Source organism: Cricetulus griseus, chromosome 5 (genome assembly GCF_003668045.3).
Source record: "Cricetulus griseus strain 17A/GY chromosome 5, alternate assembly CriGri-PICRH-1.0, whole genome shotgun sequence".
Classification (NCBI taxonomy): domain Eukaryota; kingdom Metazoa; phylum Chordata; class Mammalia; order Rodentia; family Cricetidae; genus Cricetulus; species Cricetulus griseus.
In genome coordinates this window covers 190716477-190742382 of record NC_048598.1, presented here as the reverse complement: position 1 = coordinate 190742382, position 25906 = coordinate 190716477, and the positions used below count along the sequence as shown (strand labels likewise).

Here is a 25906-nt window from a genome sequence, read left to right as displayed (position 1 = left end):
ACCCTTTGCTTTAGAATACTGAAAAAAAAGTTAAGTAAATCAAAGACTCCATGCAAGATATTCTAGCCAGCTACTGTATCTTGTTACATTTGGGAGGCCCAAAACCTGAGCTCTGGCCATGGTGATGTATACTTATAATGCCAGCACTAGGGAGGCAGAGATAGGTGGGTCACTGGGACTTGCTGATCAGCTAGCCTAGCTTGCTTGCTGAGCTCCTAGCCAATGACAGACCCTGTCTCAAAAGAGCAGAGTAGATGGCTGGCTTCTGAACCATGTCCTCTGCTACACACACACACACACACACACACACACACACACACACACACTGAGAGAGAGAGAGAGAGAGAGAGAGAGAGAGAGAGAGAGAGAGAGAGAGACAATCTCACAAGGTTCCCCAGAAGTCCTGGGTATACATTTGTTCCGAGCCAAGAGCACCGTCCTTTACATCAGCCACCCAGATGCTGCGGTTCTAATCTGCTGCCTGACCTGGAACGTTCCCTTCTGCCTCATGGGCCTCAGTTGGGTTCTTAGGACATACAAGATGGACACAATGACACCTGTCCCATTTCTGCCATTGCCAGACTTTCTCACTGTAGCAGTTATCAGACTTCTGGGTTTGTTATCTGGCAAGTACAAAGGCCTGAGGGAAGTGGTTCAAAGCCCTCCCCCCCCCCCACCCTGAGTCCATGGGAAACTGGCTGCAGAAAATGAAGGACTCCTGCCTAGAAAAGGGATGGTGTTCCACTATCCTGCGATGTCAGTCTACAGTAGCCTGTCACTGTTATCTCCCAGAGTACCCTCAAAGCCAAGCAATGGTGATGGAAATCGGTTTGCAAGCGGTGACAGGCAACCTGATGAGAACTCCATCCTGAGCCGCATCGCCTGCAACTGGCCTGTTGTCTGGGAAGCCTTCTAGGACAAGGCAGTACAGGCTGGGGCAGTGACGTGGACCAACAGGTGTCCTTGGTGACAGGGTTCTGAGAGGACCAGGGGATCAGAAGATGGAAAACAGAGAAGATAAGGTAGTTTGGGATCAGGAAGTCTTGCACAAGCTGTCTTATGCCAAGCAAACGTCTTAAGAAGTACAGTATCTTACATACTAGTCCCAGGGAAGACATGGGACAGAGCCAGAGGAAACTACCATACAATGGGACTAAGTCAGAGCGAAGCTAATCATGTTGCCAAAGGGGAACAGAGTATCTCAAGAACATTAACACTGAGAACACAGTGGCCTTGGGACTGATAAGTCCAGTCTCTTCAGGAGAAAAAGCCAAGTCCCCGGAACAGAAAACAAGTCCACCCCTGAGCAAGGACACAGAACTAGGTCCCTTTTGTCCTTTTGTCAGGGCCTCTGAGCATCTTTATCTTGAAACTTTAAGGTCTGTGGCCCTGGTAGCTGCAGGGAGGGGTCCCAAGACTGGGCTCTGCACTGAAATCCTCTTCGTGGTTATGTGCTGTAGGCTGTAGACCCACACCTTCCAGTCACAGGAAAAGCTTGGCAACTCTGACATGTTTCTGAGTTAAAAGCTTTAACAGTCCTTCCTCTGTCCAGAGTGCTGGACATATAGATCCGACAGAGATGTTCTCAGCACAATGAGAAGCACTTTTAAGCCTATACTTAGGGAACAGCCACAGGAAGTTTAAATTTGATTAATGCTAAAACTCTGAACTTTTGAAGTCTTAATATAACAATAGCCTTTCCTTAGATCTTTACAAGTTGCGCTCACACACTTTACGACACTCTCCTAGACCCTAACAACTTACACGTTCACATCCCCAGACCTTTATACCTTGTGTTTACATACCTTAAATTACTTTCCTAGACTCCCACAACTTACAAACTTCGAACCTCTTCTTTCTGTCCAATCATGGGACATAGTTGGTTGGATACTGAGAGCTGTCATTGCCAACCAAGTTCCTGTAAATAAAGGGGACAGTAAAATGTTACACTGGAACCTGTTCTGTGACTTTATCATTCTTTTGATGTGAAGTCGGCCTAGTGAGGTAAACGGTCTGTATCTGCCTTTCTCAACAGGAGACCTAGCATCTCTAGAAAAAAAAAAAAAAGCCAAATTTTTACTTGTGAAATGAACTGACCAGGCAGCTGTAGCCTCATGGGGAGGAGCTGGGTACCTACTACTGAACTGATAAAGCTACAGGGAAGCATCCACATCAAAGATCTGAGAAGGATACATTAGAACAGGAAGTGGAAACCAAAATGACCTCTGTATCAGTTAAAATGATAGAAACTTACCAGGTACCCTAGGCTCCCGTGATGATCCAGGTGGTCTCGCTGAGGGGCAGAAGTCAATCTTCAGCCATCACACAGGAGAGCTTTCATCTTCAGCTGCCAGACCGAGAAGCTCTGAGAGATTTTCCTATGGAGAAGGAACTTGCGAAAACTGACCTACTTTGGTGAGGTGGAGTAGGGCAGTCAATACAACAGGGTACAGTTTGGGCAGGCCTGGCCGCGAGTGGGGCATAGAGCAATTCTTTGCCTAGTGGTTAACATTACCACAATCCAAGGAGAATTGTCTGTGTCCTGTCAGCTTCTTAGGAGACCTTGGGGTTGCTGCTAGGAGATGGCTGTTGGGTCCTGGCATTGCACAAATACTGGGGACCAGACCTCCAAAGTCTATTAACCAGAAGCAAACTTTATTCCAAACACCTGGGGCACAAAGACTTCTAGCTAGCTAGGGCCACAGACAGATTCCGGGCTCCTGACACTGTGACACTGAGTGGAGGTTTTGAGCCTCTTCTTATAGTCAAAACCAAGCACCAGGTGGTGGGTCAAAGGGATTTTTTATAATCTTGAGGTTAGGCTTTGGCACAGTTAGAGGAATTTTTACAATCTCTAGTGAAGGCCTTGAGTCACGTTATATTCCGAAATTTATAACTTTTGATTTCAGGGTGTTAGTTCAAGATATTTGCAAAAACCGGTGGCTCTCTTGACCCAGCTGCCTTCTGCCGTAGCTGAAAGGAATGTAGGGCAGAGGGTCACTTAGAGGCCTCTATTAAAGATTAACCTTTGTCCACAGCAGTTATCAGCTCCAACTTTCCAAAATATGTGTATAGGCTATGGACATCCTGAAAGGGTAAATAAAAAGAAAGGCAAAGTTGGTACCTTCTTTGGGCCCTGCCAAGGAATGCCACTGAGCAAACATGTCACACGCAACAGAGTTAGCGCAAGAGGTCTATTGGGGGAGGGGGGGGTAAGAGAGTGAAAGGCCTTATCGGAGTCAGGACTTGAGAGAGGCAGACAGATGTGAAGAAGAAGAGAAGCAAGAGAGAAGAGGCAAAGAGGGTGTAAGAGGCAAGAGAGATGAGAGACAGGAGAGGTAAAAAGATGTAAAAGGAAGGAAGGAAGGAAGAAAGAAAGAAAGAAAGAAAGAAAGAAAGAAAGAGAGAGAGAGAGAGAGAAGGAGGGAGGGAGGGAGGGAGAGAGAGAGAGAGAGAGAGAGAGAGAGAGAGAGAGAGAGAGAAGCAAACTGTGCCTGGCAGGCACTTTAAAAGGGACCTGGCAACAGGTGATGATGTAACTGCTTTGGTGGCAGAGGCAGGCTGCTGTGCGGTGGAAACTAGCAAACAATTTTTCATATTCCTGGGCTCTTGGCTGGCAAGTCTGCCTAGCACAGGAAGCCTTTTCATTAAGCATTTGAAATGCCATATCCAGCCGATCTCTAACCCATCTATTAAGTATATCTTATTTTAAACACACTTTACTTACTTTTAATTACTTGTTTTAGGACTAACCATGAAGGCGTATGTACTTAGCATGACTCTGAGCACAGTTCTGAGACACTAAAGACTTGATCCTTTATAAGCTGTCTGACCATTAACTTGCATGTCCCAGTTACCTTAAAAGTTCACAAGTTAGTGGCTTTTATAAGATTAGAAGTTTACAGCTTTATCCCTGTTAAGTTTGAGCCTTAAAGATTTGAGTTGAAAGGTTAAGTGAAGATCATTTAGCTTCAAAATAAAAAATTAAACCATAAATACAGTCCACCGAGGGACTGGAAACTTTTTTTTAGCCTTTCTTAGTTCACCTCTAGAGAATATCATGGCCTCTTGTATGACTCAGTTTCTTCAAATAGCTAAAGTTTAACCAAGTTAGCAAAGACAAAGAAGATACATCCCTTCAAGTCTCTTACTGTTTGTTCACCTGGGTAGCCCTTGGGAATTTATAAACCTTATTTACCCAACATACCTAAGTTTTCAAGCTTATGTTCTTCCTTATCTAACGTTTTCTAAAAGCCCAGCGTTGAGCTTTTAGCAAGGACATAAGTAGTTAGACACACATCTCCAAGTCAGTTTCTGTTAACCTGAGTTTACCTTTATAATCTTAGGAATTTATCATTATACAAAAATCCATCCATATCCAAAATATTTCAGAGAGCTGCTGTTGCCTCAGTCTAAAAGGAAGATAGAATGATAAGCAGAGGGCTCAATAGGCCTAAGTTTTATGAGTGTTGACTTACTTGGTTTATGCCATGTGATCTTTTAAACCAAGATGATAGTTAAGTTACATGGGATGCACTCTTCTTTTTGTTTTGTTTTGAGACAGGGTTTCTCTGTATAGCTTTGGAGCCTGTTCTGGAACACACTCTGTAGACCCAGATAGTCTAGAACTCATAGAGATCTGCCTGCCTCTGCCTCCCAAGTGCTGGGATAAAAGACAGGTTCCGCCACACCCTGCAATACTCTTTTTAACCTTGGTAAATATGGCTGCCAGCTACATTGTTTCTTTCATCCTGATGATGTCATCAGCCAAGATGGAGGCGAGTCACATGGCTGCTAGTTAAAAACATCTATTTTCCTAAAGAAGAGCTGGGTCACATAATACGTGGTAACAAATTAAGACAACCTATGTATAGATTTTTAAACTATCAACTTTTTGTTACAGATTTTACAGATTTTTAACCATACCCAATAAACTTAAAAATCCTGAGATAGAGGTCACACAATACTTTTAAGAAAATTTTTGTTTTAGTGCAGAGTGTGAAGAAATCATAAAGATAAAAGATTTTCAAGAGAGGAAAGTAGAAAAGGCTTAGCGATAAAAGACTTTTGGGAGGCAGAGAAAATAACACTTAGATATAAGAGATTGGGATCATTTGTTTATGCAGTGGCAGGAGTTGTTACCATACAAGAGAAAGGGAGGACTCCAATAGATGGAGAGGGATAAGCATCTTAGTAGAAAGATACCCATGGCTGCAGAAGCCAGGGAGAAAGAGAGATGTATGGTGAGTGCCCAGGAGGTATACTGATGGGGATGTCCTTCTGTATATTTTTCTCTTATTGGTTGATGAATAAAACACTGATTGCCCAGACAGGAAGTATAGGCTGGCCTAGGAGACAAGGAGAATTCTGGGAAAGGTAGGCAAGGAGAGCCCCGCCAAAGGAGTCGCCATGTAGACCACAAAGGAGTAACAGGTCCAAGAATTCTCTAGTAAGCTAAGACCATGTGGAAATACATAGATTTATAGAAACGGGTTAATAATTAAGACAGAGCTAGCCAATAAGAAACCCTAGCCATTGGCCAACAGTTTAATAATATAAGTCTCTGTGTGATCATTTGGGGCTGAAAGCGGCAGCAGGACCTGGCAGTAGAGAAGAACCATCAGCAATAGTATAGCAGACTTCAGGAGTCAGAGAGAACACTTACTGAGTAGGGTAGGAAAGGTGAATGGTTAGAGCAGGTGGTGAAAAGAAGCAGATTCTAGAATTTAAAGTCAAGTAGGGTGGGTGGAAGAAGCCAGCAGAAACAAATGATCCATACATACCTTAGGACAGTTGAGTTGGCAGCTTGGCTCAGTTAGGAGAGACTGAGCTCTTTGGAAGGAAGCTTTGCCCTTCCCAGTTTTCGAGGACTAGACAATGAATTGAAGACATAACCCCTCCAAGGTTGAGGAGAAAGTTTTTATTGTAGATATGAGGGAGAGTACAGTCAGAGACATCAGGGAGATTCCAGAGCAGGAAGACTAAACATAATCAGTGAGACCAGGCCTTGAGGGTGGGGGTGGGGGGAGCAAGAGAGAAAGAGAGAGAAGAGGAGAAGAGAGAGCAGCCAGCAGCAGGCACTTTGGAGTGGTAATAGGCACTGCCAGTCACAAAGTTAGCCATTTTCCCTGAGTTTCTTTTGGACTTGACACTGAGAAAGTGTTGGGTCAGTCCAGCCATCAACAGCTCCCTCCTTATTTTTCAAACTTGTACCTCAATGTCTAAGGGACTCTTGCTTTTCCTAAACCAACAGATGTCTCAGACACCAACATGGCCCCAGGTGGTGGCCCAGACCTGGGGCATTGGCCCAGTCTTCATCAACACAGACCCTGGCTGTGACAGGGCCATGAACCCAGACATGGCCCTTGCAGCATCCCTTGTCTGGATAGTACCATGGCAGCAGCTGACAACACTGGCCACCCTAATTGGCCTGGCCCCTGCAGCAGCACAGTCCTCAGATACCAACATGGTCACAGGTTGTAGCCCAGACCCCGGGCATTCACATGGCCCTTGGGCACAACATGGGCCAGGTACATAAACATAGACCCCGCAGCAAGACCACATGGTCCTTAGCAGGAGCCTGGGTCCAGGACATCACCATGACCACTGTGTGGCAGTGTGGCCCCAAGATATCAACCTGGCCCCAGGTGGTAAGTCAGACTATAGTCCCCTGCAAGGCACCCACCCAGAGGTGACAGAAGCCACAAACACCAAACCAGGCCCCCTCTGCTTCTCCAGAGCTCCTGACCAAGACCTGGCCCTTAGTCAGAGCTCAGGCCCAGACATTACCCTGAATTCGGATGGCCCCCTGGCCATTCACATCAGCCTGTTCCTCACCACCCTCACCTCTCCAGGTCCACTTCCTCCCCAGCCCACGAACCATTCTGCCTCTCCCTCTCTTCTTCCTACCCACCCTGTATTCTCTCACTAAAATGGTGCCCAATCATCCAGCCCCAAGACTCTTGGTTGGGCCACAGGTGGCACTTGTGTGAGTCCTGTCCACCCCAGTCATAAGGAATGGCATGGAGCTGTTGCCTTTCCTCTCTCTCGTGACTGGGCCTAGAGACCTCAGGCAGCATTTGGTATGATGGTACCCAACTTGGTATGACATACCTGGTTGATTTGTGCCCCTCTCCACTGATTCAGGCCCAGAAGGGGCTGAATGGCCCACATTTTAATTTTCTAATAACATGTAAAACAAATTTTTATCCTTATAAAATGTTTACTTTTTAATATAATGAGATTTTTATAGTCATGTGGATGAATATCCTTTTTCACTTTTATATAAAATTGACTAGGAAGGACTGTTTGGAGCAATTATCTTTTTAGGCAAAGGCAGGCTATCGAGGGACTGTTGTGTCTAGGAGCTGGAGCACTCTGTTGTCCTCTGAGCTGGGATTCTGAATTCTGACTGTGTCCCCCATCCCCACTCTTGCCCCTCCACTGTAAAATCCCCTGCTGTAGTTGGGGGGTGGGAATCTAGAAAAAAAAGTAGCTTTTTTTGCCCAAAATGCTTGATCGGGGATTCCAAGCTCCTCCAGCTTGGGCAAATGTAGGATGGAAGTCTCTATTGTGGCATCTAATAATCCTGTCTATAACATGGCCGGTTAGCTCAGTTGGTTAGAGCATGGTGCTGATAATCCTGTCTATGTAAAAGAGGAAGGGGATCGGCTCAGCTAAATGTGTTAGAGCTACTTGTAGGTTATTTTAAAACTGTATCGTCAAAAACAAAATACACACACAAAAAAACCCAAGCCAAAACAAACAAAAACCACTTTCTCCTCATCTTCTGAGGCATCAGGAAGCCAAAGCAATTTAAGAACTAGTGTCACAGGCTGGTCATTGGTGGTGCACGCCTTTAATCTCAGCACTCGGGAGGCAGAGGCAGGTGGATCTCTGTGAGTTTGAAGCCAGCCTGGTCTACAGAGCACATTCCAGGACAAGCTCCAAAGCTACATAGAGAAACCCTGTCTTGAAAAACAAAAACAAACAAACAAACAAACAAAAAAACAAGAACTGGTGTTGCTTCTTTGTCCTTGGAACCTTTCATCTCCATTTTTTTTTTGACTGTTCATGTTTATCTTTTGTTTCTCAGTCTGTTTTGGAGTAGATCTATGACCAGATTTACTGGGGTGGTGAATTAAAATTGAATCAGCTTTACACTGTGGATCTAAGCAAGTTCTAATAAAATTTTACAGCACAAACTCATCAATATGAAACTCACATGGCACTTGTGAGCAATATTTTGTCTTTAAACTTTTGCCTACATATTTCCATGTCTTTAAACTTACAAAATGTTATTTTAGGGACCCAAGGGCAGGGTTTTTTTGTTTTGGTTTTTTTAATGAAACTAAAGGATTTTTATAAGCACTTTAGCATATTATAGGAATTAAAATACAAAAGGAAACAAGGCATTTAAAGGGAAAAATGTGCCTGTTTTAGTTTGAGTTTCAATAGTTGTGAAGAGACACCATGACCATGGCAAATCTTATAAAGGAAAATATTGGGTGGCTTACAATTTCAGAGGTTCAGTTCCATTATCATCATGACAGGACATGGCAGCACGCAGACAGACGTGGTGATGGAGAAGGACCGGAAAGTTCTACATCTTAATCCACAGGCAACAGGAAGTGAACTGTGACACTTGACATAGCTTGATCATAGGAGACCTCAAAGCCCACCCCACAGTGACACACTTCCTCCAACAAGGCCACACCTACTCCAGAAAGACCACACCCACTCCAACAAGGCCACACCTACTCCAGAAAGACCACACCTACCCCAACAAGACCACACCTCTTAATAGTGCCACTCCCTTTGGGGGCCATTTTCTTTCAAACCACCCTAAGGGCCTTAAGAATTTTGCTATCCCATGTTTTACTACCGATGTTTTCACTTCTTCCTTCAGGTGATCTATCTGACCTGACTTTTTAAAAAATTATCGATGTATTATGGCCATACTTACTCTTTTCCTCATATTCAGGTGTCCCTGTTCAGTCACTACTTGACCTGGACCAGCAGATGATTCTTTGGTGGCAGGGTCCTGAGAGAGCAGACCAGGAGATCAGAAGATAAAGAGAAGATAAAGTTTGGGATCAGGAGGTCTTTTTGTCTATGCCCTATGTTAAGCAAGCCTCTTATAAAGTGCGGTATCTTACATACTATTTCCAGGGAAGAAATGGGACAGAGCCAGCAGAAACTGTCCTATGATGGGACTAAGTCAGGGGGAAGCTAATCAAACAATGTCGCACAAAGGAACAGAGTATCTCCAGATCATTATAGACTGAGCACACTGCAACCTTGGGACTGATAAGGCCAGTCTCTTCAGGGGAAAAAGCCAAGTCCCTGGAACAGAAATGTCAACTCTTTTAAGGCCCCAGCCTCAGGCTCAGACTGGCATTGCCAAGTCTACTCCTGAAGCAGAACTGGGTCCCTTTTGTCTTTTATCAGGACCTCTGAGAAACTCTTAGATCAGCCCAGCTCTCAATAGGGCGGAGTTGGGATGGGGTGGGGACAGAGCCTCTGTGATCAGTGACAATTTCAGGCTGCAATTTAGTCTATCCTCTGTCCTCTTCTAAGCCAGGTGGACTGCCATTGGGACACTCAAACACATTACAGAGTGAGTACACCTGCTGTTATGGGACGTGCTGGGCTTGAGGACGTGGGTGGATGGAACACAGACCCTAGGCATCCCTGTCCAAGCTACAGCCTAGGACTCCTATGAATGAGGCTCAATACAAAATCCTAAACTTACTTAAAACATTATGAGAAAAAAAAATGGTGACGTTTTGTAACTTCACTGCATGCTGGTCGGCAAGTCTGTCTTAAGCAATTGCCTGCTTCATCTGACCTTTCGACAGCACTGAGTACCACCGCTTCTCTTTGCAGTCCCAAGGCCTTAGCCTCTTCCTCATCCCTCGGAAGATAAGTGGAGACTTTCTTTGAGGATGTCAGCCCCCTCATTGTCTCTCTCACTTTGCCCCCTCCCCCGCTTTTCCCTCTCTGAGAACATTTTCCTATTCTCCCATTCAGAACTGCTGCCACCATGAGGCTCTTCCCCATTCTGTGCTTGCTGCTCCTCAGCCTCGGGGTGGCCTCTCGCCAGCGCCACCGCTCCCGCTCCTGGGAGAAGAAGGTGAAGGAGTCCTCTGGGTTAACTCACAGAATCGAAGACTTTGCCTTCGACCTCTACAGGGCCTTGGCTTCTGAAGCCCCTGGTCAGAATGTCGTCTTCTCCCCCCTGAGCGTGTCCATGAGCTTGGGCATGCTCTCTCTGGGGACTAGCTCCAACACTAAGACACAGATCCTGGAGAGCCTGGGACTCAGCCTCCAGCAAGGCCAAGAGGATAAGTTCCATAAGGGCTTCCAACAGCTGCTCCAGAGGTTCAGCCAGCTTAGAGATGGCCTCCAGTTGAGCCTGGGCAGTGCCCTTTTTGCAGACCCAGCAGTACATATTCGGGACAGCTTCCTGAGTGCCATGAAAACGCTGTACATGGCAGACACTCTCTCTACCAACTTTGGGAACCCTGAAATGGCTAAGAAGCAGATCAATGACTATGTGGCCAAGCGGACCAGGGGCAAGATTGTAGACTTGATCAAGGATTTGGACAATACCAACATCATGGTGTTGATAAATTACATCTTCTTCAGAGGTAAGTCTTTGGCTCAAACTTGAACTTCCTCACATTTCTGTTTTTATTGCAAGACAGCATTCCTCCCTCACAAAAGAACAACTCATCCAGGTGCCAGCTGGATGGAAGGAAAGCAGCTACATGTAAGACAGAACCTCCTTAAAAGACTGTCAAAGATTCACCAGGCAGCACCTGGCCCTCATCAGGGCTATCATGGCAAAACAGTACTGATACCAAACCCACTAGATCTGGGAATATGAACCTGGTTGGGGTCAAAAGGGCAGAGGACAGGCACCAAGGGCTTCTGAAGGCAAGTGTCTTAGCTACTTTTCTATTGCTGTGATGAGACACTATGACCAAGGTAGTTTCTAAAAGAAAGCACTTAATTGGGGCTTGCTTACAGTTTCAGGGGTGTGTCTATGACCATTATGACACGGAGCACAGTAACAGGCAGGCAGGTATGATGCTAGGTCAGTAATTGGGAGCTTTACATGTCATCCACAAGCACTCAGCAGAAAGAGAGAAAGCCTGGGCTGGTGTGGGCTTCTGAAACTTCAAAGCCCACCCTCAATGTCATACTTCCCTCAATAAGGTTATACCTCCTAATCCTTTCCCAAAGAATTCCCTCAATAAGGCTACACCTCCTAATCCTTCCCCAAACAGAGGCCCAAGCATTCAAACATACGAGCCTGTGGGGGACATTCTCCTTCAACTCACATGTCAAGATTTTAGGAAAACAGGCATGTAAAAGGTCCAGGGTGCCCAGAGTCAAGAGGGGATTTGGCCTTCAAGGCCAAGAGGTGTGACTGCTCCTACTGCTGAGGTGGCTCTGTAAACACTTTCTGGACTATATCCACTCTTCAGGCACAGCCAAGGGTCTCTCATTCTTACTCAGTACTTCCACTCCTACCCCATGTTCACTTTAGCCAAGTGGGAGACAGCCTTCAGTGCCAAAAACACCCAACAGAAAGATTTCCACGTGACCCCCAAGAAGACCATACAGGTGCCCATGATGAACCGTGAAGATGAGTACTACCACATCGTGGACCAAAGTATTTCCTGCACAGTGGTGAGGATCCCTTACCAAGGCAACGCCACAGCTCTGTTCATTCTCCCCAGTGAAGGCAGGATGCAGCAGGTGGAGAACGGCCTGAACAGTAGAGTACTGAAGAACTGGCTGAACTCAGGCACCAAGAGGTATTTTCTAAGTCATTCTGGGGGCTCTACCTATGCTTGGGGTTACACATGATCCAGGACCACACGGTGATGGTGGGAAAGACTCCTCAGACAGTGAGCTACCTCAAAGCCTAAAGACTTCCTGTGATGTCCTCAGTCCAGGACCTGGTTTAGCTTGAGAGATAAGACCTGGAAGAGTGGGGTTCTGGGGTGACACCAGAGTGGGCAGCCCAAGTCTAAGTACAAATCAGGGGACACTCCAGCAGAGACGAAGGTTCCATAAGGTCTGTGAAGCCACAGAAAGAGGTGTTAAGGATGTCTCAGCATCTCATGGTGTCTAAGAATGGCTTTTACTCTCTCCAGTCAGTTGAACCTTTACCTCCCCAAGTTCTCCATTGAGGGTACCTACCAACTGGAGAAAATCCTCCCCAAGCTGGGCATCAGGGACGCCTTCACCTCCCATGCTGACCTGTCTGGCATTACTAACCACCCCAATATCAAGTTGTCTGAGGTGAGTCGAGATGCTCCCGAGCACCTGCTTTCAGAAATTAGAAGCCTTAGCATCCTATTCCATGCCACCCCACCCCACCCCACCCCATCCCACCCCACCTCCTATCCCACCCCACCCCACCCCACCCCATTCCATCTAATTAGGTCCTGTATTGATCTGTCCCATTCTATCTCTTCTGATCCTGTTCATTCTTTTCTATCCCATTATGATTCCTTTCCCTTAGAGATTCACAGACTTTCCTTTGTATCTTGTTCTTCTTACAATGGGAACCCATATTTGCCACCTGACCTTGGAGGAATCTGTGCCTGTCTGAGTGCTGTCTTCTCTCTCTCTCTCTCTCTCTCTCTCTCTCTCTCTCTCTCCTCTCTCTCTCTCTCTCTCTCTGTGTGTGTGTGTGTGTGTGTGTGTGTGTGAATTTAGCTCTGTCTTTATTGAACAGCACATAAAGTGTCACATGGAGAAGAAAGAATGGTACACTTTGCAGAAACCTTCAACAGAGTTTTATAAGGGATTAAGTCACTAACTCCAACTGCCTCAGACATCAAACATCATTGTTTATAAACTGATATCCACAAGTGAATCCACTTTTAGAAGATTACTTTCAACGTCTGTGTCTCTGTGTATGCTGTTTTCAGCAAATGACACACATGAATTGTTCTAGATCAGAGACTGATAAGAGTACATAACTTAAGATAGCACGGGGAACTCCAAGGCAATTAAGGTTGGTTATTGCATTATTGTCTTAAAAGCAGGAAAAACCAACAGGTTGAGTCCACGGTAGGACAGCAGCCTCATGTGACCTCTGCATATATCATTATCTCTGGCTGTGAGGTCCAACAAAAGTTCCAGTTCATTTGAAATATAAGTAACGTTTTTATCATGATGCATCACCACAACCCAGCCCCACTTTCTGCCTGCAGATGGTGCATACATCCATGGTGGAGGTAGACGAGTCAGGAACCAGAGCAGCTGCTGCCACAGGAGAGGTCTTCACATTCAGATCTGCTCGACCGATGATTGTGAAGATAAATTTCAACAGACCCTTTCTGTTGGCCATCGTCGAGAACATGGATCTCTTGTTCCTTGGCAAATTGGTCTATCCCACAGGTGTAACTCTTTCCAAAACCCACGGGCTTACCCAGAGGAAACCATGAGTATACTGCAGCCCATCCTTCTGTTGGTAGCTGGTGATTTGCATAGAGTAGATTGTAATATAGTAATGGCTGCTTCCTTGATCACAGTTGCAAGGTATGTGTTCTTGGCCCCATCTTTCATCTGCAATTGGCACTGAGCCTAAAGAGGCTAGTTGATTTCTCCAAGCTCCTACCACCGTAGTTGTGACATAGTCATGCCCAGACCCCAATTCATTTGTGCCCAGTCTAGCACTCCAAAACCTTGTAAGAAACTGGTCACTCTAGGTAAAGTCACCAGGAAGCACATCTTTAAGCCTGGTCTCCCACCTATAGGCAGCAGCTATCAGTTTATCATGGTTTAGGAAGGACACTGAACTAAGGTTCTGGAATGGCACTAATAGCTACATAACATGGGAGTGACAATGCTCCTCTCTGGACCTTTGTTTTTCTGTGTATACAATGAAGGATTAGAGCAAGAAGTCCATACACTGGTCTGTGAAATCATTACACAGGGTTGGCTGCTCCATGCCAGTCATGCTTGATATAAGATCTTATTTTAGTAGCATACTTGAGCATCTGGATAGAAGTGTCTCACCACAAACAAAGGTATCAATTCGCAAACCTGACTGGGGTGGGACAATAGAGGCCTGTTGCAAACAGTGGAATGTAGATTGTAGATTGACTTGCTGATTTTCACCTTGGCAATAGCAATAAAGCATTTCACAAAGACTGGGTCTCATTGTCCTTATGGAGACAGCCCTGGGGATAAGTGACACTCACTATGTTCCAAAGTTGGTGCTAGGCACTTCTCCCGTCACAGTATCTCATGAGGAAAAAGATGTCACCACCATTGCCCTTTGACTGACAGTAAAAGGAAGGCTTGCTGGGGTTTAGGTGGCTTACCCAGTCAATAGCTTGCACATGTAAGAGCTAAGATTAATGGTATATTGGTTATTTTCTCATCACTGCAACAAACACCTGACAAGAAGCAACTTAAGAGTTTTTTTGGCTCATGGATTGAGGAGATAATTTATCGTGGCAAGGAAGGCTCTCAGCTGTGGCAGCAGAAGTGTAAGGCTGCTTGCTCACATCTGAGTGTATCAGGAAGCAGGTGTGGACAGAAAGGAAGGCTGGCCTATAAACCCCAAGGCCCATCCCTCGGCTATCCTCGTATGTCATCTACGTCCCATCTCCCAGCATTCCCTACCACTCCCAAAATAGCGTCACCAGCCGGGAACCACGTGTTCAGATACATGTAGGGAACATTTTACATCTAAACCATAACAGATAGGGAGTATGACCCCACAGCTACCGTTAATCTTGGCTTCTGCTGAAGAGGCAGAATGAAGGCAGAGTACAAGTGTGTCTGAATCTCAGCACTCTGGATTGACTGGGGCGCGTTCCCTCCTGTCCTCCATCAAAGAGGGAGTTTGACACATCAAAGAGCAGATGGGTGAACGGAGGGTGAGCAGCTCCTCCACCAAACCTAAAGCTGTACCCAGGTTAGCTACACCAGAGCAGAGTACTTTGCCCTCCCCAACGTGCATATCACTATCATGGCTCCCATGAGGCTGTGCTCAGTGCTCTGATCCCTGGATCATGTCGAAGAAGGATGCCCAGTGGTGTGTGTTAGTCAGGATTCCCTAAAGGAATAGAGCTGATAGTATGTATGTGCCTGTGTGTGTGTGTGTGTGTGTGTGTGTGTGTGTGTGTGTGTGTGTGTGTGTGTCCCCGTGTGTGCACAAGTGTACGCTCATACACAGGTACCTTCAGAGGCCAGAAAAGGGCATCAGATTCCTGGGAGCTGGAGTTTCAGAAAGGTGTGAACCTCCTTCCCATTCTGGTTTCTAGGAATGAACCTTTGAGCTTAGATTGCCCTCTAGAGTACTAAGGGTTTCTCTGTGCCAGTCTGCACCAGGCACTTTTTATTTGCAATCAAATTCATTCATCACTACCTCCTAGCGAGGTCTGTCACTGTGGCAGTGACAGTGAAGGCTCAGACCCTGGTGCCTGGCACATCCGTGCTGGCTTGCAGCAGTGTACGTGGCTATGACCAGATCCAGAGATCTTCTTGGTGATTTCGCTGAATGCACGGCCGTCCACCCCCTCATGTCATCCCATTGTGTAATGTCCAGGAATTCTCGACAAATTGTGTCTCTCTCTGTTTGCCCACTCTGTTGGAGGTCAGAGAGGAGTCCTGTCTAAGGGTCATGTTTGAGACCAAGGTCCAGTGCTTCTGAAAGTTTACTCAACAAGCAGATATAAAGCAAACACTGTGTGTGGGCTGAGTGGCGGGGGTGGGGAAGCGGTATGTGGAACCTCTATTGCGTATCACACATTAAATGTTGTCTTAGAGCTTGCTGGAAGATAGTGTCCTCAGTTGCCATGTGATCCTGGGATGTACAGAATGGCAATTCAGAGAGACAAACTGAAGGTTTTGCTGAAAAACAAAAAACAAAACAAAACCAACAACAAGGAGCTGGCCTTGAAGAAGGAGTGGAACTTTGGTAGGCAGAAAATTTGGGGCAGGTAGGGGACTTTCAGACAGAACGACCAGCTGGAGTTGAGCATGAAATAGACAAGGTGTGTTGAAAGAGAAAGGACAGAGACTGGCCGAAACCCATGTGGGGAACATGAAGGAAAACATTGGGAAAAGAAGCCGCTGTCCTGACTGTTCAAAGACAAGAGCCTTAGACACATGACTTGGATTTTTTCCTAATGTCTCTCATAACTGACACTATTCACTATGAGTGTGACAACCATTCACACCATACCCAGGATGTCCCTGGACCTCTTCCTGTCCTTTCCCAAGCTGCACATCAACCGAGACCTCCACTTGGCCCTCTAGGAGGCGCTCACACTTTTTTTTTCTCTAAGGCTCTGCCAGAGCCTCACCCACTGGCTGTTGTATTGGGCTTCTGCACACACAGCAGCTGCTCCCCAAGACACTCACTCATTCTTAGTCTCCTGTGACAGCCATGACACCTACAGGTGCACCCACACACACTGTACATATATACTCTCATACCCACACACCTGCATATACACAAATCTAAGTAAATAAATAAAAAATATATAAATACGTCTTACTGGATCAAAGCCTAGGAATCAGGATGTTAATAGCAAGGCCCTAAAGCTCTCCCTTGAGATTTGGATGTACACATGGTGCTCATTGTACTTAATAGGCAGGGCTACACAGCGTGGCTAATGCTCTGAGAAGAGGTTAGGCCCGTGCATTCAATTAGCAGCTCCTTCTTAGAGTTTTCTCAGGAAGTGGAGTGGCAAGTTGATTGGAAAGGCTCCTTTTTGTCATTGCTAGGATAACCAAGGAGTAGTGATTTAAAATAAAATGTTGGGGATAGATACACATCTCTGGAGGAAAACCATTATTGGGGGTGGGGGGACTAATAGGGTAGGGAAGGCCAGAATCTATAGAAATAAATTATTTTAGTTCTGGAAACCAAATGATTTCAAGTTCTAGAGTTGTCACAGTTTGGCTAAAATGGAGGTGCTTTGGAACGGTGTGGCCCAGGCTAACAGAAGTTCAGGGCCAGATATTTGGGGATGGAGATTGGGAACCAGCAGGAGGATGGTGAAGGGGTCTGGTTAGCACACACCCAGCATGAAGGATCACTAAGGAAAGATGCACAGAAAGCCCCTCTATCAAAAGCTCGGAGCAAAACTCTAGTCACAAGATGCCTCTGAAGCACACAGGAGCTCTAAGACCCAGGCATAAGTGTGCCGTAATGGCCACCACAGAAATGGTGGCACACACAGTCTTCACCCCTAAAGTCAGAGCCCTATGGTGTCCTCCAAGGGAAGCATGATTGATTCACAGCCGATCCCACCAGCCACAGCAGGTGACCCTACCTTGGGCTGCCACAGAGCAGGGCTACAGCCTCTGGGCTGGAGTCAGGTGACCTCAGCAGTTGACTCTTCTGCCCTGAGGTTTCTGTCTCATCACAGCCATCAGGGAACAAAACTATGTTGGTACAGAGGATGGACACCATGCAGCTGGTCTGGTTCAGACCTGGCTTGGCTCACGATCAACTGGCATGTGGCTTTGGGAGCTTGCAAAGAAAACAGTCATGAGTGGAGTCCACCTTCAGAAGCTGCTGGTGGGGATGCAACAGGGTTTTAGGCAGGAGGAACAGAGGAACCATGGTAGCTAATGTGGCCCGAGGTAAGAGCAGAGAGGGAGCTACTACCTAGGGAGGAACCCAGTGTGGCACTGCTGTGGTGTGAGCCTGCATGTTGCCTTCTGACATGTCTGGCCTTGCTCTCTCCCTTGGTCCTATGAACTAAGAGGGAGACTGGTCTCTTCTCACTCATTTGAAGATGAAGAATAAATTGTCCCCAAATGCACAGCTTGAAACAATAAACATGGAATATCCCAGTGTCAGGTACCTGTGAGGAGTCAGGCTGGGTGGTTCTTCCTCAGGGCCTCTCATGAGTCACACTGTTGGCTGAAGACCTGACATGTGCTGGAGGTTGCCTGTCTAAGTGCACTCTCATGGGCATTTTCTTGGGTGCTGTAAACTGAAGCCAGGAACTTGTGCTTGCGGGGCAAGCCCCTCCCACTGAGTCCTCGCAAGGATTTTGATGGGAAATCTCTCTCTGGGCCTACTCAAAGGGCTGAGCTGAGCCCCCACCAACATCACCAGGCTGGCCTGCCAAGAACTTCTAAGCGGGGAGAGAAAGAGAGGATGAGAGAGAGGGGAAAAGAGAAGAAGAGAAGAAGGGAGAAAGAGGACAGGAGAGGACATGGAGAGAAGCTAATGAGGCCTGGGAAAGAGTTTCCACAATCGATTCTGTGCACACATGAAATCCCAGCACTTGAGAGGCTGAGACAGAAAGAACAGGAGTGTGAAGACAGCCTGGGTATGTTAGTTGTTTCCTTGTTACTGGCCCCCAATGCCTGATAGAAGCAACTTGAGGGTAGAAGGGTTTACTTTGGCTCCTGGTCTCTTGGCAGGACAGGAACGGGGTTACAGGCCGAGTTTCCATCTATGGTGGCTGTGGTGGATCTGCTTGTCCCGTCTGAAGGATCAGGATCCAGAGATTTTGGTCAGAACTCAGCCAGTTAAATCCCTCCAGCTCATAGTTCTAGTCAAAAGTTAGCCACTGGATTTCCAAAACAGCACCACCAACTGGTGGACAAGAATAAACCCCTGACCCTCTGGGGATCATTCTACATTCAAACCATAACATTGCACTATATAGCAAGATTCTATTTCCAAAAACAAGACTGAACAAAAGCCAAGCATGGCGGAGGGGAGAAATGCAACTGTCTTTTCATAACTCAAATCTGTAACGCCCTCCCTGTTTGCTGCCCACATTCTATCCAGGTGATAACTGACCGTGTCACAGAAAAGCTACCACTGTGGTGAAGAGTCTACATGGCTCATTGATGAAAACCTCATGGTTGTACAGAGTGCAGCATCGCCTTATAGAACTAAATTATCTTGAGCTATTACTTGGTGCCCAGAAATATCCATCTAACACCAAATGTATTAAATGAATGGACCATAAGGTTTCACATATTAGGATTCTCTAGAAGAACAAAAGTTATAGAATGAATCTATATAGAGAGAAAGGGGAGTTATTAGAATATCTTACAAGCTGTGTGATCCAGGTACTCCAATAATGGCTGTCTACCAACAGAAGGTCCAAGAATCCTATAGTTGTTCAGTCCATAAGGCTGGACGTCTCAGCTGGTTCTAGTCTATGGCAGAACCCTGAAGAATTATGCTCTAATCCCAGTGAAGGAATGGACTTGTCAGCAAGAATGAGAACAAGCAGACAGAGAGGTTTCTTCTCCCATGCCCTTTATATAGGCTGCTAGCAGGAGCTACGGCCCAGATTAAAGTGTATTTTCCCACCCCAAATATCCGAATTTAAAATGGATTTTCCCACTTTAGATTACTTAATTAAGAAAAAATCCCTCACAGGTGGACCCAGCTGGTTGGGTTTTAGTTAATTCCAGAAGTAATCAAATTGACAACCAAAAATAGCCATCCCAAGTCAATCCCTTGCCAACTTGACACACAATCATATCTCCTTAAGTTATGTTTAATTTCCAAATGTAAACAATCACCAGATCATATCCCTAACATGGTATAACTGCACCATGTACAATTACAAACCCATTACATATTTAACCAGGTCATAATTATGCCTAACATGATATAACTATCCTTTATGTAACCACAAACATAGTATTAATTATAGATGGCAATAGCACTTGGGAGACATTCTTTTATTACCTTAAACTTAAATATGTTTGCTACTGATACTCTCTTAATTGATGTTATATTACATGATAAAGAAATTGAAAAGCATGGTCCCTTGGAGAAGAGGAAAGGGACAAGATCTCCTGAGCAAATTGGGAGCATGGGGGGGAGGGGAGAGGGAGCTAGGAGAATGAGAAGGGGAGAAGAGGAGGGGTGAGGAGGACATGATGGGGCAGGGAGGTTGAATTGGGGGGAAGAACAGAAGAGAGCAAGATAAGAGATAATATAATAGAGAGAGACATTATCTTAGGTTTAAAGAGAAATCAGACACTAGGGAAATGTCTGGAGAGCCACAAAGATGACACCAACTAACAATCTAAGCAACAGAGGAGAGGCTACCTTAAATGCCCTCCCCTGATAATGAGATTGATGACTAATTCGTATGCCATCATATAGCCTTCATCCAGCAGCTGGTGGAAGTAGAAGCAGACGCCCACAGCTAAACCTTGAATTGAACTGAAATCCAGATGCAGAGACGGAGGACTGATGAGCAAAGGGGTCCAGACCAGGCTGGTGAAACCCACAGAAACAGCTGACCTGAACAAAGGAAAACTCTTGGTCCCCAGACTGATAGCTGGGAAAACAGCATGGGACTGATCAGACCCCCTGAATGTGGGTGTCAGTGAGGAGACCTTGGAAATCTATGGGGCCTCTTGTAGTGGATCAGTACTTATTGCTACCATAGAAATGGACTTTAGGAGCCCATCCCACATGGAGGAATACTCCCTGAGCCTAGACACAAGGGGGTTGGCCTAGGCCCTATCCCAAAGAATATGACAGACTTTGAAGACCCCCTATGGAAGGCCTCATCCTCCCTGGGGAGCAGAAAGGGCATGGGATAGGCAGGGTGTTAGTTGGGGGGGGGCAGGGGAGGAGGGGAGGGAGAGGGACCTGGGATTGACATGTAAAATAATTTTCTTTCTAATAAAAAATAAAAAAGAAATTGAAGAAAGAAAACACAAAAACATTGTACAAACATGTTCTTAAAAATGACAGAAATACTCATGTCAACTATAATCATTTCTGCAACTGGTCACTTGGCTTTAGCTAACTAACTAACTTCCTCTACTAAAAGCTAATGTCAGCTCTTTTCCTGGAGGAGTGACCCATACTCTCATTCCTGAAGGGTCTGTGCCCTTTGGTCATCCTGCCTGAATTAGGCTATCATAGTTTCCCATTGACTTTAATCACAGGACATGGTAGCACCAAGAGATGCCCTAAAGGCTCTCCTGCACTCCAGACATAATCCTCCTTACCTCCATTGCGGGGAGGCAATGCAATTTCCCCTTAGTAATCCAATCAGTCACTCCTCCTAACACTGGTGCTCCTTTTGTTGCCTGTTTGCTTAGGGGCGTCAGAAGTCCTAACTTGCCAGAGAAAAGTCTGAGTCTCCACTTCAATGGGGAGTTTGTTGTGTCTCCTGGCAGGAACCCTTCCCACTCTGAAACAAAAACTTCTAGTCCAACCAATCTTAAGGTCATGGGAACAGGAAGCAAAAACTTTCCTAGTGGGTCACTATGGGTGATAGTGAGAGGGACTATTCTATTTTTACACCTCAATTCTGGGACCTGTATACCCTGGCTGTGGAGAAACTATGCACTATATTCGATGCTGATTTAAAGCATACACTCCTTCTGAAGAAACCTGCCCCAGGCCTCCAGGCTGCTGCCACCATATTGGCACCGTAAGTGTGTCTCCAAAAGTTCATTCCATAGTTCTATCGGGCTATCTTCTTCAAGATGGTAGGGAACACGGTAATGCCAGTGAATCCCATGATCATGGACCAAATGCTGCACTTCTCTGGCTGTGGATTGAGTTTCTTGGTCAGAAGCCATACTGTGTGGAATACCATGACTATGGATAAGGCATTCTGTAAATCCACAGATGATGGTTTGGGCAGAATCATTACATGCAGAAAGGCAAAACCATAACCAGAATAAGTATCTTCTCCAGGAAGAACAAAGCAGTATCCTTTCCATGGAGGAAGTAGCCCAATGTAGTCAAGCTGCCTCCAGATTGCTGACTTGTCACACCAGGAATGGTGCCATGTCTGGGGCTCAGTGTTGTTGGTCTCCACTGCTGGCAGATCTGGCACTCAGCAGCAGATGTAGACAGGTCGGCCTTGATGAGCCCATGGACACCCTGATCTCTGCTACCATGGCCACTTTCTTCATTAATTCACTGGGCAATGACAGGAATGGCAGGGGAAAGAAGCCGACTGCTGACAGAATGGGTCATCCTATCTACATGATTATTGAACTCCTCCTCAAATGAAATCAGCTTTTGATATGGGACATTCTTCACTACTTTGGAGAGATACCTCAACACACATTCTTCCCCTGACGTCTTTCTCACCAAGTTTCCAATCATGCTCTTTCAAGACCCTGATCATCCAGACAGTCTATTGCCAACAGTCCATGAACCAGTGAACAACCACACATCAGAGGTGATGAGGGAAGTGCGGGTAAAATACAGCAGGGATAAGAAGGCAGAGTAATTGAGAGGGTGCCATTGGGCAAGGTGGGAGAGACACCTGTCTAGGGATAGGTTAAGCAGGTGTCCATGAGGAGCCATGTCCTCTATACCAAAGGAGAAAGGAGAAAGAGCCAAGGGCTCACAGTTCTGATCATCTCTGGGAGGAGATTTGGCCTTTGCCGGGAGAATCTGATGGGTATGGCAAAAGGCACAGAGGGAGGGGCAAGAAGTGAGGCTAAAGAAAGCCTGAACATAGGAGGTCTCAGACAAGTTGCCCAAGCATTGGCAGAATTTGTCAAGATCAGTAAGAATCTGGTAGTCAATATGTCATTTATGGACCATTGAGAATGACTGTCAAGCTTATATGGCAAGCAGAGTATATTACAGTAAAAAATAATAATAATAAGGTGGTGGGGCTTAACGAGATCTCTGAGATGGGAAAGAGACTTACGGAGACAAGTGGAGTTGGAGTCCAGATTGGAATGGGAAGAGCCCGTGATTGAGCAAATGAGAGAGACAGAGCAAGCAGGAGGAAAGACGACCTTGAAAAGGTGGCAGTAGAGAACTTCAGAGTGAGGAGGAAACAAGAGTCTTAGAAAAGAGGACAGAAGAATTCCACGAGAAGGATGATTCCAACAGCAGAGGAGCAAAGGCCCAGTGAGGGACGCAGTAAGTGTTGAAGGGACAGTCTCTATCTGAGCGTGTCCCCAAAGAGGAGGAGACTCCTCAGAAAGATGCACAGCCTCACAGTGGACAGACATTCCTCTCCAGAGGATGGGAAGCCCAGGGTGCATAGGAGAGCTGCCTGATACACCGGCAGGACTTTTGTTTCAACAGGCTCCGGTAGTAGAAAAAGACAGAGAGACATCAGGCTGCAGTGATGCAATCAGAGAGACACACAGAAGAGGCAGTTTCAAAACACACTTAAGTAATGGTGGACAGAGGTGAGAAAGTGGACGGCTTACTTAGGGTTTCTATTGCTGTGATGAAAGACCATGACCAAAAAGAAAGTTGGGAAGAAAAAAGTTTCTTTGGTTTATACTTCTACAGCACTGTTCATCACTAAAGGAAGTCAGGACAGGCACTCAAACAGGACAAGGTCCTGGAGGCTGGAGCTGATGCAGACAACATGGAGGGGTGCTGCTTCCTGGTTTGCTGTCCATGACTTGCTCAGCTTGCTTTCTTATAGAACTCAGGACCACCAGCCCAGGAATGGTACCACCAACCATGGGCTGGGCTCTCCCCATCAATCACTAATTAAGAAAATGCTCTACAGGCTGGGCCTCAGACCCCAATACTTGGCGGTATTTTCTCAATTGAGATTCCCTCAGACATCAACAGTTTGTGTCAAGCTGACATAAATTTAGCCAGCACAGTAGAGTAGAGAACTAATTGGCAAGGCAGACTCCAAAATTTGGAGTAGAACATGGTGGGGGGGGGAGCCAGCAGAAGCAAGTTATCCTCACTGAGAGTGTTAAAAATCATCACTTCAGTTAGGGAAGACAGAGCCCTTGGAAAGGTGCCCAGTTTTCCTTGGTTTCAGCACCAATTATAAGCCAGGAAAGAGTAAAATTCATCAAATTAGGTGACTGCAGTGGGAGAAAAAGATTTATTAGGGATCAAACTGTCAAGTTTTCTCTCCCTCGGAGAGCAGAAAGAAGAATCAAAATATCAAAAAAAAAAAAAAAAAGACAACAGATTTTAAATGGCATCTTTGAGTTGATTCAGTCTGTCTGGATTGAAGGGGAGCTGTGTGCCCTTGGTAAGGTAGCAGATATTTGTGGGGAGGTTAGCATGGCTCCTGGCAAATGAAAATATACCATGGATGATCTGCTTCTCTGGTAAATAGAGACCTGTATTTAAACTTCCGTTTACTCGACCAAAATCCTTCTTGTTAGCACCAGCACCTCCATTTTGGGACAGCAGCTTGAGACCTGACTCTGCCTACTGTGTCTCTAACCCCACTGTTGCCACAAACACCACAGCTGTCATCTTGAGGGAATAAAGATGCTTTACAAGAGCCTTTGTGAGTGACTGTGGTCCAAGAACACTGGTTTAGGTCACCCAAACATGTTCTAATGTGGAAGCAATTTCACAAAAACTTTATAGATTTACAAGAGAAAGGAAGTCACACATCAAGGCAAATTTAAAATGTAGAGGTGGGAACCTCAGAGGGCAGGTGCATCAAGATGGGGGCCTCTCTACAGGCTCAAGATGCTATCTGCTGGCATCCTTAGCTATTGGATTGAAGCAGGTTGTCTATAAGTTAATAGACTCTATTGTCACAAGGTTTAGTTCTGACACAGAGGGCGGCAAACATGGCTGTTCCAGAGAGGCAGCACTTAGCTCAGGAGAAGGTAATTAGCCTCGGTCCTGCAATGTCCCCATCTCTATACAGTACTGCAATTCAGGCTCAGAGCCAGGCTCTGCAGACAGATTGCTTTCAGGGATTTTCTTTCAATGCCAGGCAAGGCAGCTTCCCTTCAGAAGTCTGATAGTCAAAGAGGTGAGAGCAAGTCTCTATTGCGAATATGCCCATTGCCGCCAGACAGGACAGTTTACACAGATGCAGGTGGGGTTTACCTTTTGCTCTGACTACTCCCTGGTTCCATGTTGATCTTTGAACCATAGGAGAAACAGAAGCCATAACCTCAAAATCCAGCTGCACCTGCCTTATTGATTGGAACACAGCGACAGGTGTTTCTGCTGCTAGAGTTTCTAAATTCATGTTACCAGAAATGATCCTGTCTTCCTACTTACAGTCTAAGCACAGAGAACACCTTGCCAGCATTTTCTAAGACATTGGAGGTGTCCCTGGTGGGGATAAATAGACATCAGTGTGCAGTGGGAGAACAGCAACCCAGGTGGCAGCAACCCCGAACTACTGGACTCACCTAACGCAGACACTGCCAGCGGCATCAGCTCTGCAGGTTTTTTCTCTCCAGGGACAAAGGAGCCTTTGCAGGACTATGGTAATGGTGATGACCTAGGGTCTTGATTTGGGGGGGTGGAGAGAAAATGTTTCTGAGGCACTGAGGCTTCATGTCTATGGAAGGTGTGGGTGCCATGGGCTATGCTCCTGGAGAGTGAATAGGGAGAAAGTATTGAGACATTGTCTAGCCTGGGTGCTGCTGTCATAGCTAGGGGGAGGCAGGAACGTTACAGAGTCACTTTGGGGGAGGTGGCAGCCCCCTCTGTGCTTACAGTAGAAAAAAATGCCTTGGTGTCAGGAACCCCAATTCCCCAGCAGATCGTATGGCTAAGAATAGAGGCTCCACCACTCCTATCGAGGAAAAGAAGACATTCACTCAGCCACTGAGCCAGGTCTCCGGCACAAACAGACTAGCTTGTTTTCTGTGGAAATAATTTTGAAGTATAATATAATTGAAAGTTTTTTCCAAGGAAACGGATGTATCAGTCTGACAGTAAACACAGGGTAAAAGAGGCTGAAGTCCCTGGTCCCTCTCCCTCCACCTTCCCTTTGGCTCCCTCACCTGATCCCCCTCGCTCCCTGCTCAGAGCCTCCTGCCCCCTCCTTCCACTTTCTCACCCCTGCAACCGATCCCCACCTTGTCGTCTCTTCTCCCTATCCATCTTCCCCACCATCCTTTCCTCTACTGTCTACGTTCTCCTCTGAACTCACCTACAGAGTGCACAGATGATCACAGGCTTTCAAATATGGTCTTT

At 46.1% G+C, this 25906-nt stretch overlaps 1 protein-coding gene across 1 annotated transcript; it reads left to right on the top strand.

Moving 5' to 3' along the window:
* The first annotated feature begins 10042 nt into the window (after window positions 1-10042).
* Serpina5 (serpin family A member 5) lies at window positions 10043-13472 on the top strand. Its single transcript, XM_027416480.2, has 4 exons — window positions 10043-10652; window positions 11558-11828; window positions 12171-12318; window positions 13239-13472. The coding sequence occupies exons 1-4, from the start codon at window positions 10046-10048 to the stop codon at window positions 13470-13472; spliced, it is 1260 nt and encodes a 419-aa protein (XP_027272281.1). The 5' UTR covers window positions 10043-10045.
* Window positions 13473-25906: the final 12434 nt, after the last annotated feature.

Excerpts from the sequence above, each read along its gene's own strand:
- Serpina5 (XM_027416480.2), top strand. The coding sequence starts at position 10,046 with ATGAGGCTCTTCCCCATTCTGTGCTTGCTGCTCCTCAGCCTCGGGGTG. Across the intron at positions 11,829-12,170 it reads CTGAACTCAGGCACCAAGAG|TCAGTTGAACCTTTACCTCC; the intron begins GTATTTTCTAAG and ends TACTCTCTCCAG. Across the intron at positions 12,319-13,238 it reads CCAATATCAAGTTGTCTGAG|ATGGTGCATACATCCATGGT; the intron begins GTGAGTCGAGAT and ends TTCTGCCTGCAG.